Source organism: Rhinoderma darwinii, chromosome 6, assembly GCF_050947455.1.
Source record: "Rhinoderma darwinii isolate aRhiDar2 chromosome 6, aRhiDar2.hap1, whole genome shotgun sequence".
NCBI classification, from domain to species: domain Eukaryota; kingdom Metazoa; phylum Chordata; class Amphibia; order Anura; family Rhinodermatidae; genus Rhinoderma; species Rhinoderma darwinii.
The window spans coordinates 34,020,855-34,034,146 of NC_134692.1; the positions used below are offsets into that span (position 1 = coordinate 34,020,855).

The 13,292-nt window shown below is 39.6% G+C and overlaps 1 protein-coding gene across 6 annotated transcripts in view; it reads right to left on the bottom strand.

Moving 5' to 3' along the window:
• Nucleotides 1-1,187: 1,187 nt before the first annotated feature.
• Nucleotides 1,188-13,292, bottom strand: part of SP3 (Sp3 transcription factor) — a 41,080-nt gene continuing 28,975 nt past the window's right edge. For all 6 annotated transcript variants that reach the window (XM_075829478.1, XM_075829480.1, XM_075829481.1 and 3 more), the window contains 4 exons: nucleotides 10,456-11,785; nucleotides 6,629-6,821; nucleotides 6,085-6,281; nucleotides 1,188-2,974 (listed from right to left, as the gene is read on the bottom strand). In XM_075829478.1, coding sequence (XP_075685593.1) covers nucleotides 2,661-2,974; nucleotides 6,085-6,281; nucleotides 6,629-6,821; nucleotides 10,456-11,785 — 2,034 coding nt within the window. In that variant the 3' untranslated portion in view covers nucleotides 1,188-2,660. The remainder of the gene's footprint in view (nucleotides 2,975-6,084; nucleotides 6,282-6,628; nucleotides 6,822-10,455; nucleotides 11,786-13,292) is intronic.

Genomic DNA, 13,292 nt, shown 5'->3' on the forward strand with positions numbered 1-13,292 from the left:
ACAAATGACAGTTCACAGTTCAATATTAAAAAGTGTATATATTTCAATTAAATCACTGGGGTGACAAAAAAAAAAATGAAAAAAGTTGGATTTTACCTGGGGCTTGCAATAGAATTTAATTGAAAGTTAATACTAAAAATTAGCTGGAGAGGGCAGGACGCTAGGGGAATGTTTTATTTCAGGACACAAACAGCTACAACATAACATTACTTGACTTTCTGAAGATATTTGTTTTTTCTCCTCATTCTAACAAACCAAATCTTTTGACATTTTATTTTGCAAACTGGTTTGAACTTATATTTTTAGATTATATTTACATGCCCACAATAAGACGGCCAGGTCTTGGATCTATAGGACAGTACAACTCATTTGATTATGATGATTAACAAGGTAGGAATCATTCAGAGCATTAATGTGAAAAAGTTTTATGGTATGGAACGAAAAGATTTAAAAAAAAAAAAAAAAGAAAAAAAAAAAAGATCTGAAAACATAACGAGTAGCTAAAACTTAGGCTCTTGACAGTTTACCAACTAATTAACTATCGTTTGGGGTGGAAACACTTTTTGGGGTCTAGCTAAGGTCTTCTGACCGGGTCAATAAAACCTGCAGTAAAAAAAAAAAAAAAAATGAAGTCAGCCCAGTAGCTGTAACCACCATGAATCTGAGGAACAAGAATTCGATCTCTCTCCATTAAAAGGAATGGTTGCTACAGAAACATCTGCACCACAGAACTTTGCAACCTTTTCAGGTAATGGGTCTACCCCATTTCAGGATCGATGGCTGCTCCAGATGCCTGATCCCTACTGATCTGACTTTTATGGCAGGTAATTTAAGCCTCCCTTTAAAACCCTTTTAACTATAAATTCAATTGGTATTCTTGATTAACTGTCTATTTTACAAGTAACATTTTATTAACTTAATAGTTTTCTATTTTAGGAAGTGGGGGTCATTGGTCTGATCAAATTCCAGTAATTGAAGGAAAAAAAATAAATCCTTGCCATTAAATGTAATGCAATCTAAAATGTGTGATCTATAATTTGTTCTTATTATACATACATTCAGTGATTTAAAGGCAGTTTAACTTCACCAACTGTGCTGAAGCCAAACTTGTGATAATAGAATATGATGCTAGATTAATTTATATTTCGAACGGACAAATATATTCAACGAGTATGAAAACAGCAAAGTCAAAAGAAAGAAAATAGTGTTTTATTAAACTACCACACTGTTATAATACACTTTTAAACATACACTTTTAAAGGTAGATTTTTTTTTTAAATCGGAGGTGGTCATAACAATAAGAAATAGACCCAAACGAAGCCGGTAAATAGGTGAACTGTTGTAGGTGCTGCAGATTTTATTATTTTTATTAAGCTACGTCTTAGAAAAAAATGGTATAGACCATACATACCTGCAATGTAACTTTGTATTTGTACACTTTCTATAGTTGAAAATATAAACAATTATTAAAAAATAAAACAAAAATACAGCAACATAATAAAAAAAACATATACATATTTATCAGGTACATGTATTAGATACATACAATTGTAATGGGTAGAAGCAAATAGGCTGTTTAAATGCTGATTCACCAACTAAGTTTAAAAAATAAAATAAAAAATAAAATAGGAAAAGAAAAAACCCAACCCTTTAATTTCCCCTTTAACCCATGACTAGTATTGGTATGCCTCATAATGTCACTATGGAAAGGACTCCGATCATGTTTGCATATGCTAGACTACTTCATTTACAACGGTTTTGATGTCCGAGTACTCAAGATTGATAGATGTGCTGCTGAATGACAAACTGTTCACTATTTTTGGTCCACCAGTATTCAAGAACGTGGGTGCTTAATCATAACAATTAACCATTCGAAAAAACAAAAATGCGTCAACCTACAAAGTCTTTCTACATTGGTTATATTGCCTCCATGACTTAAATGACTTTAGCAAGATTTGGTTTGGCAAATTAATGTTTGCGCATGGCTTTTTAAACAATCCAGACAGCGGCTGCTGCCAGGTTAAAAACCTTGTTGAAGATTTTTTTACAAGAGAAAACTTTTAAAATTGTGTACATAGGTTCACCTAGTTAAAACAAATTGGTTGTTAATTTGGTAAGTTGGTGAGCGGTGGTGAAACCGAAGCCAGGTTATGTGTGCTGGGAAACGTGATTTGTCAGTTATGCATAATAAAAGTTCCAGTCATTGAGAAAATTACAAAATTTCATACCATAACATAATTTCTTTGTTACCCATCAACTTTGTTATCTTACAATAGATAAATACCAACATGTTCTTAATTTTTTCTTGTTTTTGATTTTAAATTTTTTACACTAAACCACACAGGATTGATGCATTTGGTTAGACTACCATATCCATCTGTCAATATTATTTATACTCGTATGTGTCATGGTAAAATTTCATCAATTCTAGATTCCAAAAGTACCTACAAAAGCCATGCAATTTTACCATTTCTTCATACTTATGGAATAGCATACAAAGTAAGGCATTTCAGTGTCATGTATAACCAAGTTACTGTCAATCCAAAAAAGTTTGCACATCAATAAAAAGATATCTAAGAACTCAAGAACAAGGTTTTTGTTTGTTTTTTTTCCTCACTACTGTATAAAAATAACCACAATTAATAGGTGTTGTGTGATATTTACTCAATTGTCTCATTTCCAGAAACTGTGACAAGCTGTAGGGGAATCTCTGAATTGGAGAGCAGATCTTGACCGCTGGCGCCTGTATTTACAGTTCCTAGGCCGGATACAGACCCATGTTGAATGTTTGCAAGGATAAGGGTTGTACCTTCGGCAGTTATCAATGTATCCTCAGGCTTAGCTTCTATGGATGCCAATACAGCACTGCTAGAATGAATGCCTTTCTTATTTTGATGGGTTTTAATGTGTTTGGCAAGGTGATCACTTCTCATAAATCGTTTGGAACACTCTGGGCAGACAAACTTCTTTTCACCTGTTGAGTAAAGTTTTATGAAATGTGTTACAAAATGTTTCTTAATAGTGTAAAATAAAAATGCAGCTTTAAAAATCAGAACTAGAGTTAAGGTTTAAAAGAAATTATATTTAATACACTATTATATAGACATATATACTTACCTGCAGTTTTTTTTCCCTCAATGGCAGCTGCTTTTCAGTTCTGCTCCATTAGGGCGCAAGCTATGATCAGAAGCTGCAACTAAGCAGCAAGGTAGTCTAAGTTTTAAAGGAAATCTTGGGTAGTCTGAAACACATCTGCTGTTTAGTCAGTGGCCCGTGTTACTTATCTTTCCGCATACCTTTACAATGTGTGCTCAAATTGTTTTCTGTTTATAAGCATAAGCTTGCCAGGAAGTCAGCAAAGAAAGGATAGCATCATAAAACTACAGGAAACCAAGCCCCCAGTACTGTATTTTTCACACTATAAGACGCACCAAGGTTCTAGACAACAGAAAATAGGAAAATATTTCCTATTTTACTACTTTTACAAAGAAAAAATATGCTATATTGTAATAGTTCGGACTTTTACGGACGCTGCAATAACAATTTTTTTTATTTTTTACATTGTGCTTGGGGAATAATGAGAAAAAGGTTTTTTTTTAACTTCATATTTTTTTACATTCCTGAAAATGTACCCAACTTTTTTTTCTTTACTCATTTTATTAGTTCCTTTAGGGGACTTGAACCAGCGATCATTAGATCGCTGGTACAATACTACAATACATGGATGAGTTAAGGAAACAGTGTAACTCGCTGAGTTACGCTGTTTCCGTAACGCTCATAGTAGTGGATGGCAGTTACAGATGCAGAGTAGCATGCGAGCTACGCTGTTTCCGTAACTACTATTCAGTTCTATGGGAGTTCCGGCAACAGCGTAGCTCAGTGAGTTACACGGTTTACGTAACTCGACCAAGGACGCTGTTTTCGTAGGTACTGCGTTCCGGAAACAGCATAGCACGCGGTGCTACATTGTTTCCGTAACTCCCGACCATGTAACCAGGAATTGAAGTGGCCGGGAGACAGTGGAGCCGAGTAAGCTAGAACGGGGTTTAGGGGGCCCCGTTCTAGTGATGGGTGCGTGGGACCCGAATCTAACATTAATGACCTATCCTGTGGATGTCATAAATGTCCTTCATGGGAAGACCCTTATAAATTAAGCAGTCGCTATGGACCACGGCATTTAACGGCCAGGAACAGCGCCATCGTTGTTCCTGGCTGTCAGAGCAGCGTGTCAGCTGTAAAACACAGCGGACACCTGCAGGGTATGAAGCGGGCTCAGCGTGAGCCCGCTCCAAACATCATCCCCTTTCCGCTCAAATAATGTGCCGGCACATCATGGGGCGGGAAGGGGTTAGATTCACACGAGCGTTGCGTTTTTGCGCGCGCAAAAAACATTTGACAGCTGCGTGTGTCATCCGTGTCTGATGCGCGGCTGCGTGATTTTCGCGCAGCCGCCATCATAGAGATGAGGCTAGTCGACGGCCGTCACTGTCCAAGGTGCTGAAAGAGCTAACTCTTTCAGCACCCTCGACAGTGAATGCCGAACACAATATCGCAAAACCTGTAGAAAAAAAAGAAAAAGTTCGTACTTACCGAGAACTTCCCGGCCGTTGCCTTGGTGACGCGTCCTTGGTGACGCGCCTCGCTTGACATCGGGCCTTACCTCCCTGGATGACGCGCCAGTCCATGTGACCGCTGCAGCCTGTGCTTGGCCTGTGATTGGCTGGAGCTGTCACTTGGACTTAATTGTCATCCCGGGAGGTCAGACTGGAGGAAGAAGCCGGGAGTTAGCGGTAAGTCAGAACTTCGTTTTTTTTTCTACAGGTTCATGTATTTTGGGATCGGAAGTCACGGTCCATGGTGCTGAAACAGTTTAACTCTTTCAGCACCATGGACAGTGACTATCTCCTGACGTCGCGTACCGATAATTTTTTTGCCGGGATCGGCCAAAACGAGTTTGGCCGAACCCGGTGAAGTTCGGTACGCTTGTCCGGCTTCACTCATCGCAAAGACACTCCGTTTGGATGTTCGGAAACAGAAAAGAACGTGGTGCTTTTCTGTTTTCATTCATCCTTTTCACTGCTGTTGCGCGAATCACGCTCGTCCCACGGAAGTGCTTCCGTGTGGTGCGCGTGATTTTCACGCACCCATTGACTTCAATGGGTGCGTGATGCGCGAAATACGCAGTTATTGAACCTGTCACGCTTTTTGCGCAGCAGACAAACGCTGCGCAAAAAACACGGACTGTCTGTACTGCCCCATAGACTTGTATTGGTCCATGCGTGCCGCGTGAAAACCACGCGGCCCGCACGGACCGAATACACGCTCGTGTGAATCCCCCCTAAGACGCAGGGACTTTTTAGCAAGATTTGGGTCAAATATGGTAATTTGAGCCAAAAGATCCTAAAATTCAGATTTAAAGGCAAAAGTACACCGTACTTGTGCACAAATCCTCTGTTTTGAAATATCGGAAGTAAGTATTGATGGAAAGAGGGTGGGGGATGCTGAGATTACACACTGATGGCTAGCCTGAAGCGGCTGTAACGCTTTCAGTTCAGTTCTATCGTACTGCTAGATAGCAGAGCACCCTTCATTCAGGGGAATCGGGACCCCCGTTCTCTTAATCGGTCAGGGTCCCAGCGGTGGGACCCACAGCAGTGAAAACACTTTGTCTATCCTGTGGATAGGTGATAAGTTGTTTTAGTGGGACAACCCCTTGAATCTGAGGGTAGCAAATTAGTGAACTCAGACTGGTATAGAAAAAAAAAAATTCACCTACATTTTGCAGAAAATTCACTTTCAAATGTGAAAAACGTACATGCTATAAAAGGCTTGCAAAGTATGTAACCATACAGGGGAGAAACCTCAACGTAAGGAAAACAGAAAAGAGACACATGGTAATACAAGTATGGACTTACCCTTAACATACTATACAAAACTTTTACAACCAGGACGATTTGGAGCATCAAAACCAGCATAGCATTCAGAGGAAATAATGATTCTACCCATCCTAGTACAATTATCAAGAACATTGACTGGGAAATACTTTTCATAACAAGAATGCACCAAGAGACCACCAATCCTTACCAGTATGTGTCCTTCTATGTCGCTGCAGTTCATCACTCCGCGTAAACCTTTTGCCGCAGAACATCCAAGTACAAACAAACGGACGTTCCCCAGAATGCCAACGCAGATGAGCTCTTAGATGTGATGTTTTACCATACACTTTACCACATCCTGGGATATGACAGATGTGTTGCTTTTTCTTACCAAGGTTGGTACCCCTGAGGTAGTTGAAAGAAATCAGACACGTACATAAGTGAATGCAGAAAAGTTCTTCAGCCGATAAAAAAAAAACAGAACGAAGGCAAGCTTACTGTGCATTTGAACATGCAACTGGACCTATCAAAATAACATGCAAAATATAAAGGGTTAAGACCAACCTCATTTTTGAGTTGGTAACAAATATGACCCATAGTAATGTTCACATTTCCATAGATGTGACACTGAAATCTTTATTTTTAGACATTCTCTCTCTGTGCTGGAAAAAAAGCTTACTGATTGGAGTAGAAAAATAAGCTATTTCATTTAAAGACAAATAGTCTATTGGTGGGAAACTCCGGGTACAAACCTTCCAGCTCCATCTTTACAGTTGGGACAAGTGCAAGCCACTCTTCTAAGCCTTTTTCCCTCTTGATTTGGTTGGTCAAGCTCATCATCAACAACTTGGACTCTCAGGTGGGTTAAATCATTGGTATTGACGGTAGAATCACCAGTAAGTTGCCACTCCTCTGGATCAGGTTCTTCTTCCTTAATTCGGATCGCTAAAAAGGATGTAAAAAGGATAACAGATTGAGGTTTTCCAACATAATGTTTCTTTCAATACAGAAATAAAACCATGTAAGGCTTCGCTCACATCTGCGCCAGGGTCCCGTTCTGACTTTCTGCCGGAACGGGACCCTGACTGACAAACCAAAGGTTTCCGTTGCCATCACCATTGTTTTCAATGGTGACTGATCCGGTGCGAATGGTTTCCGTTTGTCTCAGTATTGCAAGGGTTCCGTCGTTTTGACTGAATCAATAGCGTAGTAGATAACGCTATTGATTCCATTAAAACGACGGAATCCTTGCACAACTGAGACAAACTGAAACCATTAGCACCGGATCAGTCACCATTGAAAACAATGGTGATGGCAACGGAAACCTATGGTTTCCGTTCGTGTCAGTCAGGGCTCCATTTTAACGGAAATCTCAGGCGTTCCGTCGGAACGGAGCCCAGGTGCAGGCGTGAACGAAGCCTAATAGAATTAAAGAAGTCCACGCTTTGAAGTTGATTTTAAGAAATTAAATTTATATTTTCAATGTGAGGAGATGCACCAATTTGCTTTTCACTTTTCCAACATTTCAACTCGGGCTAAATGAAGACTTTTTGTAGCACGACACCGCAAATCACTGTTGAGTAAATTAAGTCTATAGGAAGTGACTGAGTAATTAGACGGTTACAGAAGGTCTCCATGTAAGCTCCAGTCTAAAATACCTTGAATATTTTTTTCCCACATCTGTAAAGCATCACTTCTAGGGGAAAATACCTCTGTAAAACAGAATGCCATCAGATTGCAGATTTTCACAGAAACCCCCCATATAAAATCAGAGGCACGCAGAGGTACATGTGCTATGGCAAGTTATATGCAGTCTCCAACAACCAAATACTATGAACAAGACTTCAGCAAAAATCTGCAATAACGTACGGTTCAATGCATGTGAAAGAGGTTTTAAAATACCCCATTGACATGCTGTGGGGGGAAAAAATAAAAAAAATCTGCATGGATTTCAAGGGTTGCTGCAAATTTTAAAATACCTGTTTTATTAGAATAGTGCTGTGCAGTTCCTCAGGTTATTCCTCCTATAAATGTATTAATCTATTGACAACTGGGTGTTATTATTCCCCTTGACAAAGGGATGTGCCTTTGGTACGTCAGCACTGATTGGACCGTGCCAAGACTGAGTAGGGATACCCCCATACAGAGGTTGCAATAACACCTCTAGAGGAGTCAGTGACTCCTGTAAAGGCTCTGAAATCATTCTCATGAATATTCTTATGAATCAGACTAAAATAACTTCAGACAGGAAAAAGGCTCGGGTGGCTCCTAATTAAGGTATTTAGGTGTGTGACGATATCAAGCGGCCTTCCAAAGCACCCACTTTGTTGCCTGAGGTACAGTAGTGGAGAATGCAATCTCCTCCACTGGCTTATTATCAAATGGTTTCCAGCTGTAAGTGCAGTGACTGCAGAGATTGATCGTACTTGGCACAGAAAATTATAACAAATGTGTTCTGCTCTTGGAAGGCACGTAACATCGGAGGATTAGTACAGCATGTTCAGATGTCATATTACAAGCCGATAAAGACGACATTTTTTAATGTTACATAACCGCCTATAATCTTTATATGGGTAGGAATGACTACAACTTCAAGTAAAATCTTTTGCAATGGTACATTTTAGTTTTGACATACTTGTGAGTGACACGACTGACAGAAAATAGCAAATGGTTACTGTTTTTAATAATTTTGAGGGGTTTCAAAGTTGTAAAAGAGGTTTGGTCTACATGACTTTTATAACTCAAGTTGGTCAGGCGACTCGAACGGGATTCCAGTCTGACTTAAAGAGGCTCTGTCACCAGATTATCAAATCCCTATCTCCTATTGCATGTGATCGGCGCTGCAATGTAGAGAACGGTAACATTGGTTTTTTTTGAAAATCGATAATTGTTGGCCAAGTTAGGAGCTATTTTATATTTATGCAAATGAGCCTTTCTAATGGACAACTGGGCGTGTATTGTGTTTGTAACATCTGGGTGCGTTTACTTGTTTTACTAGCTGGGCGTTGTGAATAGAAGTGTTTGTCAGCATCATATGTCAGCATCATCCACTTCTATTCACAACGCCCAGCTAGTAAAACAAGTAAACACGCCCAGATGTTTCAAACACAATACACGCCAAGTTGGAAATAAGAGAAGACACGCCCAGTTGTCCATCAGAAAGGCTCATTTGCATAAATATAAAATTGCTCATAACTTGGCCAAAAATTATCGTTTAAAAAAAACGTTACTGTTCTCTACATTGCAGCGCCGATCACATGCAATAGGAGATAGGGATTTGATAATCTGGTGACAGAGCCTCTTTAAGACATAGGTAAAGGGATCTTCGTGAGACAACCTCTTCAATCAAAACCAAAACAAAAGAAACTGTAGGGCCAATGTTTGTACGGTTAATTAAAACAAACCGATTCACTAAAAATTGCCAGGGTAAAGCATCTAATTGATCCTACGAGGTACATTATTCTTAATAAACATCAGCTGCTGCAGTTCCTCTTGTAGAGAAAGTTAGAGCTTCAGGGCAATCCCTGATTGCATAAAGCTCTGTGCACACTGCATTTGCAGTGCATGTCAAAGGTATACGTCAGAAGGTTGTCCCGATGTATACCTCCGAAGGAGGCTGCAATGTAACATGCAGTGGGATATGTCGCCCATAGGGTATACTTCTTAATGGTTATCGGAGTATGAAATAGCGTAGTCTACTACGATATTCCACCCTTTTTTTTTTCTTGCAGTATACTCATGTATACTGGCCCGACAGAGGCCAAATGCACACACTTTTAGCCTTTGCCAGTGAATGTGGGCCTATGAATACGTTTACCGTATAGGCCAGAAAGTTTTCCCAGCGTATATGTTAACTGTAGACTGCAAATGCAGGGTGCACAGAGGCTAACAAACATCTTCAAAATGAGGATCCACAGAAGACCCAGTGTGTTTTACAGTGCAAGCCAGAGAATGACCCACAATAAGGTGCCATTCGTTGTGTGCTAGAAAAAAAATAAAGCGAACATGGCCTTCGGTATTTAACAATGCCCGCACTCATCAGATGCAATATTTCCTTCAATGCTTGTGGCATTTGCTCTTATTTGGTACATGTGAGTGGCCCTTCCGCACATGTAACTTCCTCTTCCTGTGCCATTGAACGGAGTACAACAAATAGTGCTAATAAACCGCTTCATCTGCTCATTCTGGCACAGGAAACTCAGATTAAACATTTACAGATGAAGAATTGTAGAAAATCCCAATAATGTGTGTTATACTACCATATTACCAACTAGTCCCAAACAAAGGAATAAACTGGATTTAAAAGGCATTCGCTTGTAAATTCTTCGATCAATGCAAGATATAAATCAATGCAAGATATAAGCAAAACCGACACTAGGGGCAGCCAAAATACTGAAGAACAAAAAGGAGCCAGTCAGACCATTCCAGGAGACAACCTGGTTTTTTTTGTTTTTTTTAGTGGCCAGCAAAAAAAAAAAAAAAAAAATAAAAAAAAATAATATATGTTTTGTTGACTACCTGGCTCTGGGATTTGTCCAGTTTTAAATTATGACATTATAGGAAGGAAAATTAAACATACCTGTAGGGCTGTCAGAGTGGTCTCCGTGCTGCAAATGAATACCTGCAGCATCTAAAGAGTTTACTGTAACAGTCTGTAGATTTGGCAACTGACCAGTACTTAAACTAACTGGAGTACCCCCTCCGGAAACTTGGCCAAGTGTGAGTGTCTGCACAGGTGTCAATGTTATCTGTTGAGGAGACGAATTCTGAATCTGCAAGTTTTGCAAGTTCTGTACACCTTGAACTTGAAATGTTTGCCAGGCAATTTGGCCAGAAGGACTCACTGTTTGGGCTTGAATTAAAAATGTTCCAGGGTTAAGCTGCAACTGAAGGTTCTGCAAAGCTTGTGACGATATGCCTTGACCTCCAGCCTGAACAGCCTGGATTGCCTGTTGCGCAATGCTTTGCACAAGTTGGGCTTGACTGGTGGCCTGCTGACTATCTTGAAGCTGGATTTGCTGTACCATTGATTGTGATGTAGAGACCTGAATGTTCTGCGACTCATCAGAAATCGAAGTCTGGATGTAGTTTCCCTGAAGATCAGATGTTTGCATGTGCCCAGATGGACTGTTGGCCAAACTGTTTCCACTTTGCTGAAGCATTCCTGTACTGTCTATAGTAACCGGAAGCTGAGATGAAGTTGGCACAAACAAATCTGTTTCAGAGTTTGTTTCACCAGCTTCAGGAGAAACATGCTCTTGCTCTGCAGTCCTTTCAGAAGTATCAGAGCTATCCATGGCTTGCCCTGCACTTATCATGTGTCCATCTGCAGTAATGCCCGTCATGGCTTCTGAACTACCAGACAGACCCAGTGAATCTAGATCAACACTATTTATAGGAACAAAGGTGATGTTACCGGGAAGACCAAGTGGGACATTAGCGACAACTTGGGTTTGTCCTCCATATGTTGAGCCACCAATTGTAACTCCTTGAATCTGCTGAAGTTGCCCGGCTTGAGTTAATATATTTGGATTTGATGACAAAAGACTAGAATTTCCAGGAATAATCTGAATCTGACCAGATTCTTGATCTAAACCACCATTATCAGAAGACGTGGCAAAGCCAAGCTGGACCTGTTGACCATCGGATGTCTGAAGCTGTGGTATAACTTGATACTGCACATTAGACAGAGTGCCATTAGCGGTGTCTGTTCCTTGTGCTACAGAAAAGAGATGCTGATTCTGAAGAGTCTGAATGGGCAGCACATACTGTCCACTTGATGTTACTGTAGCGCCACCTGGGAGCTGAACTATATTTCCAGCTTCATCTTTCAATGCAGCTTGGGCTGGAGTCAACACTTCCCATCTATTAGGGCCTCCTGTCAATTGCACCGATGTCAACTCCTCAGTCTGTACAGAAAAATAATGAAAATTAATATAGGACAACAGTAAACTACAACAGAGAACGAGAGCAAGACAGATTTATTAGAAGGTATTTCTACCTAAAACCAGACTTATTGCTTGCAGTCAAAAGTTTATTTTTTTCAGGGTCAATTGGTACAGAGACTATTCTCAATCATATTTTCAGACTGGTTCCCCTCAAGCATATCATGCCAAGACGTTAATGCTGCTTGAAGGCATCAAATAATTACAAGAGCCGTCAGTCTGCATAATTTATACATTTTCAGAACTATTGTGCTGTGAGAATTTCATTACAGGACAAACTATTACATAATCCAAAAGAAGAATTAACAAATATGCTGGGTTATAGGTTCCAGCAGCTTATAGGAAATAGAAGAGGATGGCTTTAAAAGATAGAGGTGGGGTTTGTGCGCCCAGGTCCACCTAGTCTATTTATTTTTCGTGCAGAGGGCAATTATTACATTAGGGCAACAAAATAATATAATAAAACAAGCAAACATATCGTGGGCCATGTATAGAGACAAAGTATATAAAAAGGTACCCCCTACATCTTAACATGGAAGTCTAATGCCGATACCACAGGCCTGGAATGAAGGCCAAGCTAAACTGCGACTGCACAGATCTCCTTGTGATAAATAAAATGTGAAACTTAAAAGCTCCACTTAACCCCTTTAGGACACAGCCTGTTTTGGCCTTGTGGACACAGCCTATTTTTTCAAATCTGACATGTGTCACTTTATGTGGTAATAACTCCGGAATGCTTTTACCTATCCAAGCGATTCGGAGATTGTTTTCTCGTGACATATTGTACTTTATGTTAGTGAAAAAATTTGGTCGATAAATTCAATATTTATTTGTGAAAAACTTCAAATTTTAGCAAAAATTTGCAAAAATTAGCATTTTTCTAAATTTAAATGTATTTGCTTGTGAAACAGATAGTAATACCACACAAAATAGTCACTAGTTAACATCCCCTATATGTCTACTTTATGTTTGCATCATTTTTTTTCACGTAATTTTATTTTTCTCGGACTTTACGAGGCTTAGAACTTTAGCAGCAATTTCTCATATTTTCAATAAAATTTCAAAAGGCTATTTTTTCAGGGACCAGTTCAGTTCTGAAGTGGCTTTGAGGGCCTTATATTTTAGAAAGTCCCCATAAATCACCCCATTTTGAAAACTGCACCCCTCAAGGTATTCAAAACCACATTCAGAAAATATTTTAACCCTTTAGGCGTTTCACAGGAATTAAGGCAAAGTAGAGGTGAAATTTACAAATTTCATTTTTTTTGCCGAAATTCATTTGTAATAAAAAAAAATCTGTAACACAGAAGGTTTTACCAGGGAAACGCAACTCAATATTTATTGCCCAGATTCTGCAGATTTTAGAAATATCCAACATGTGGCCCTAGTGTCCTAATGGACTGAAACACAGGCCTCAGAAGCAAAGGAGCAGCTAGTGGATTTCGGGGCCTCCTTTTTTTAGGAATATATT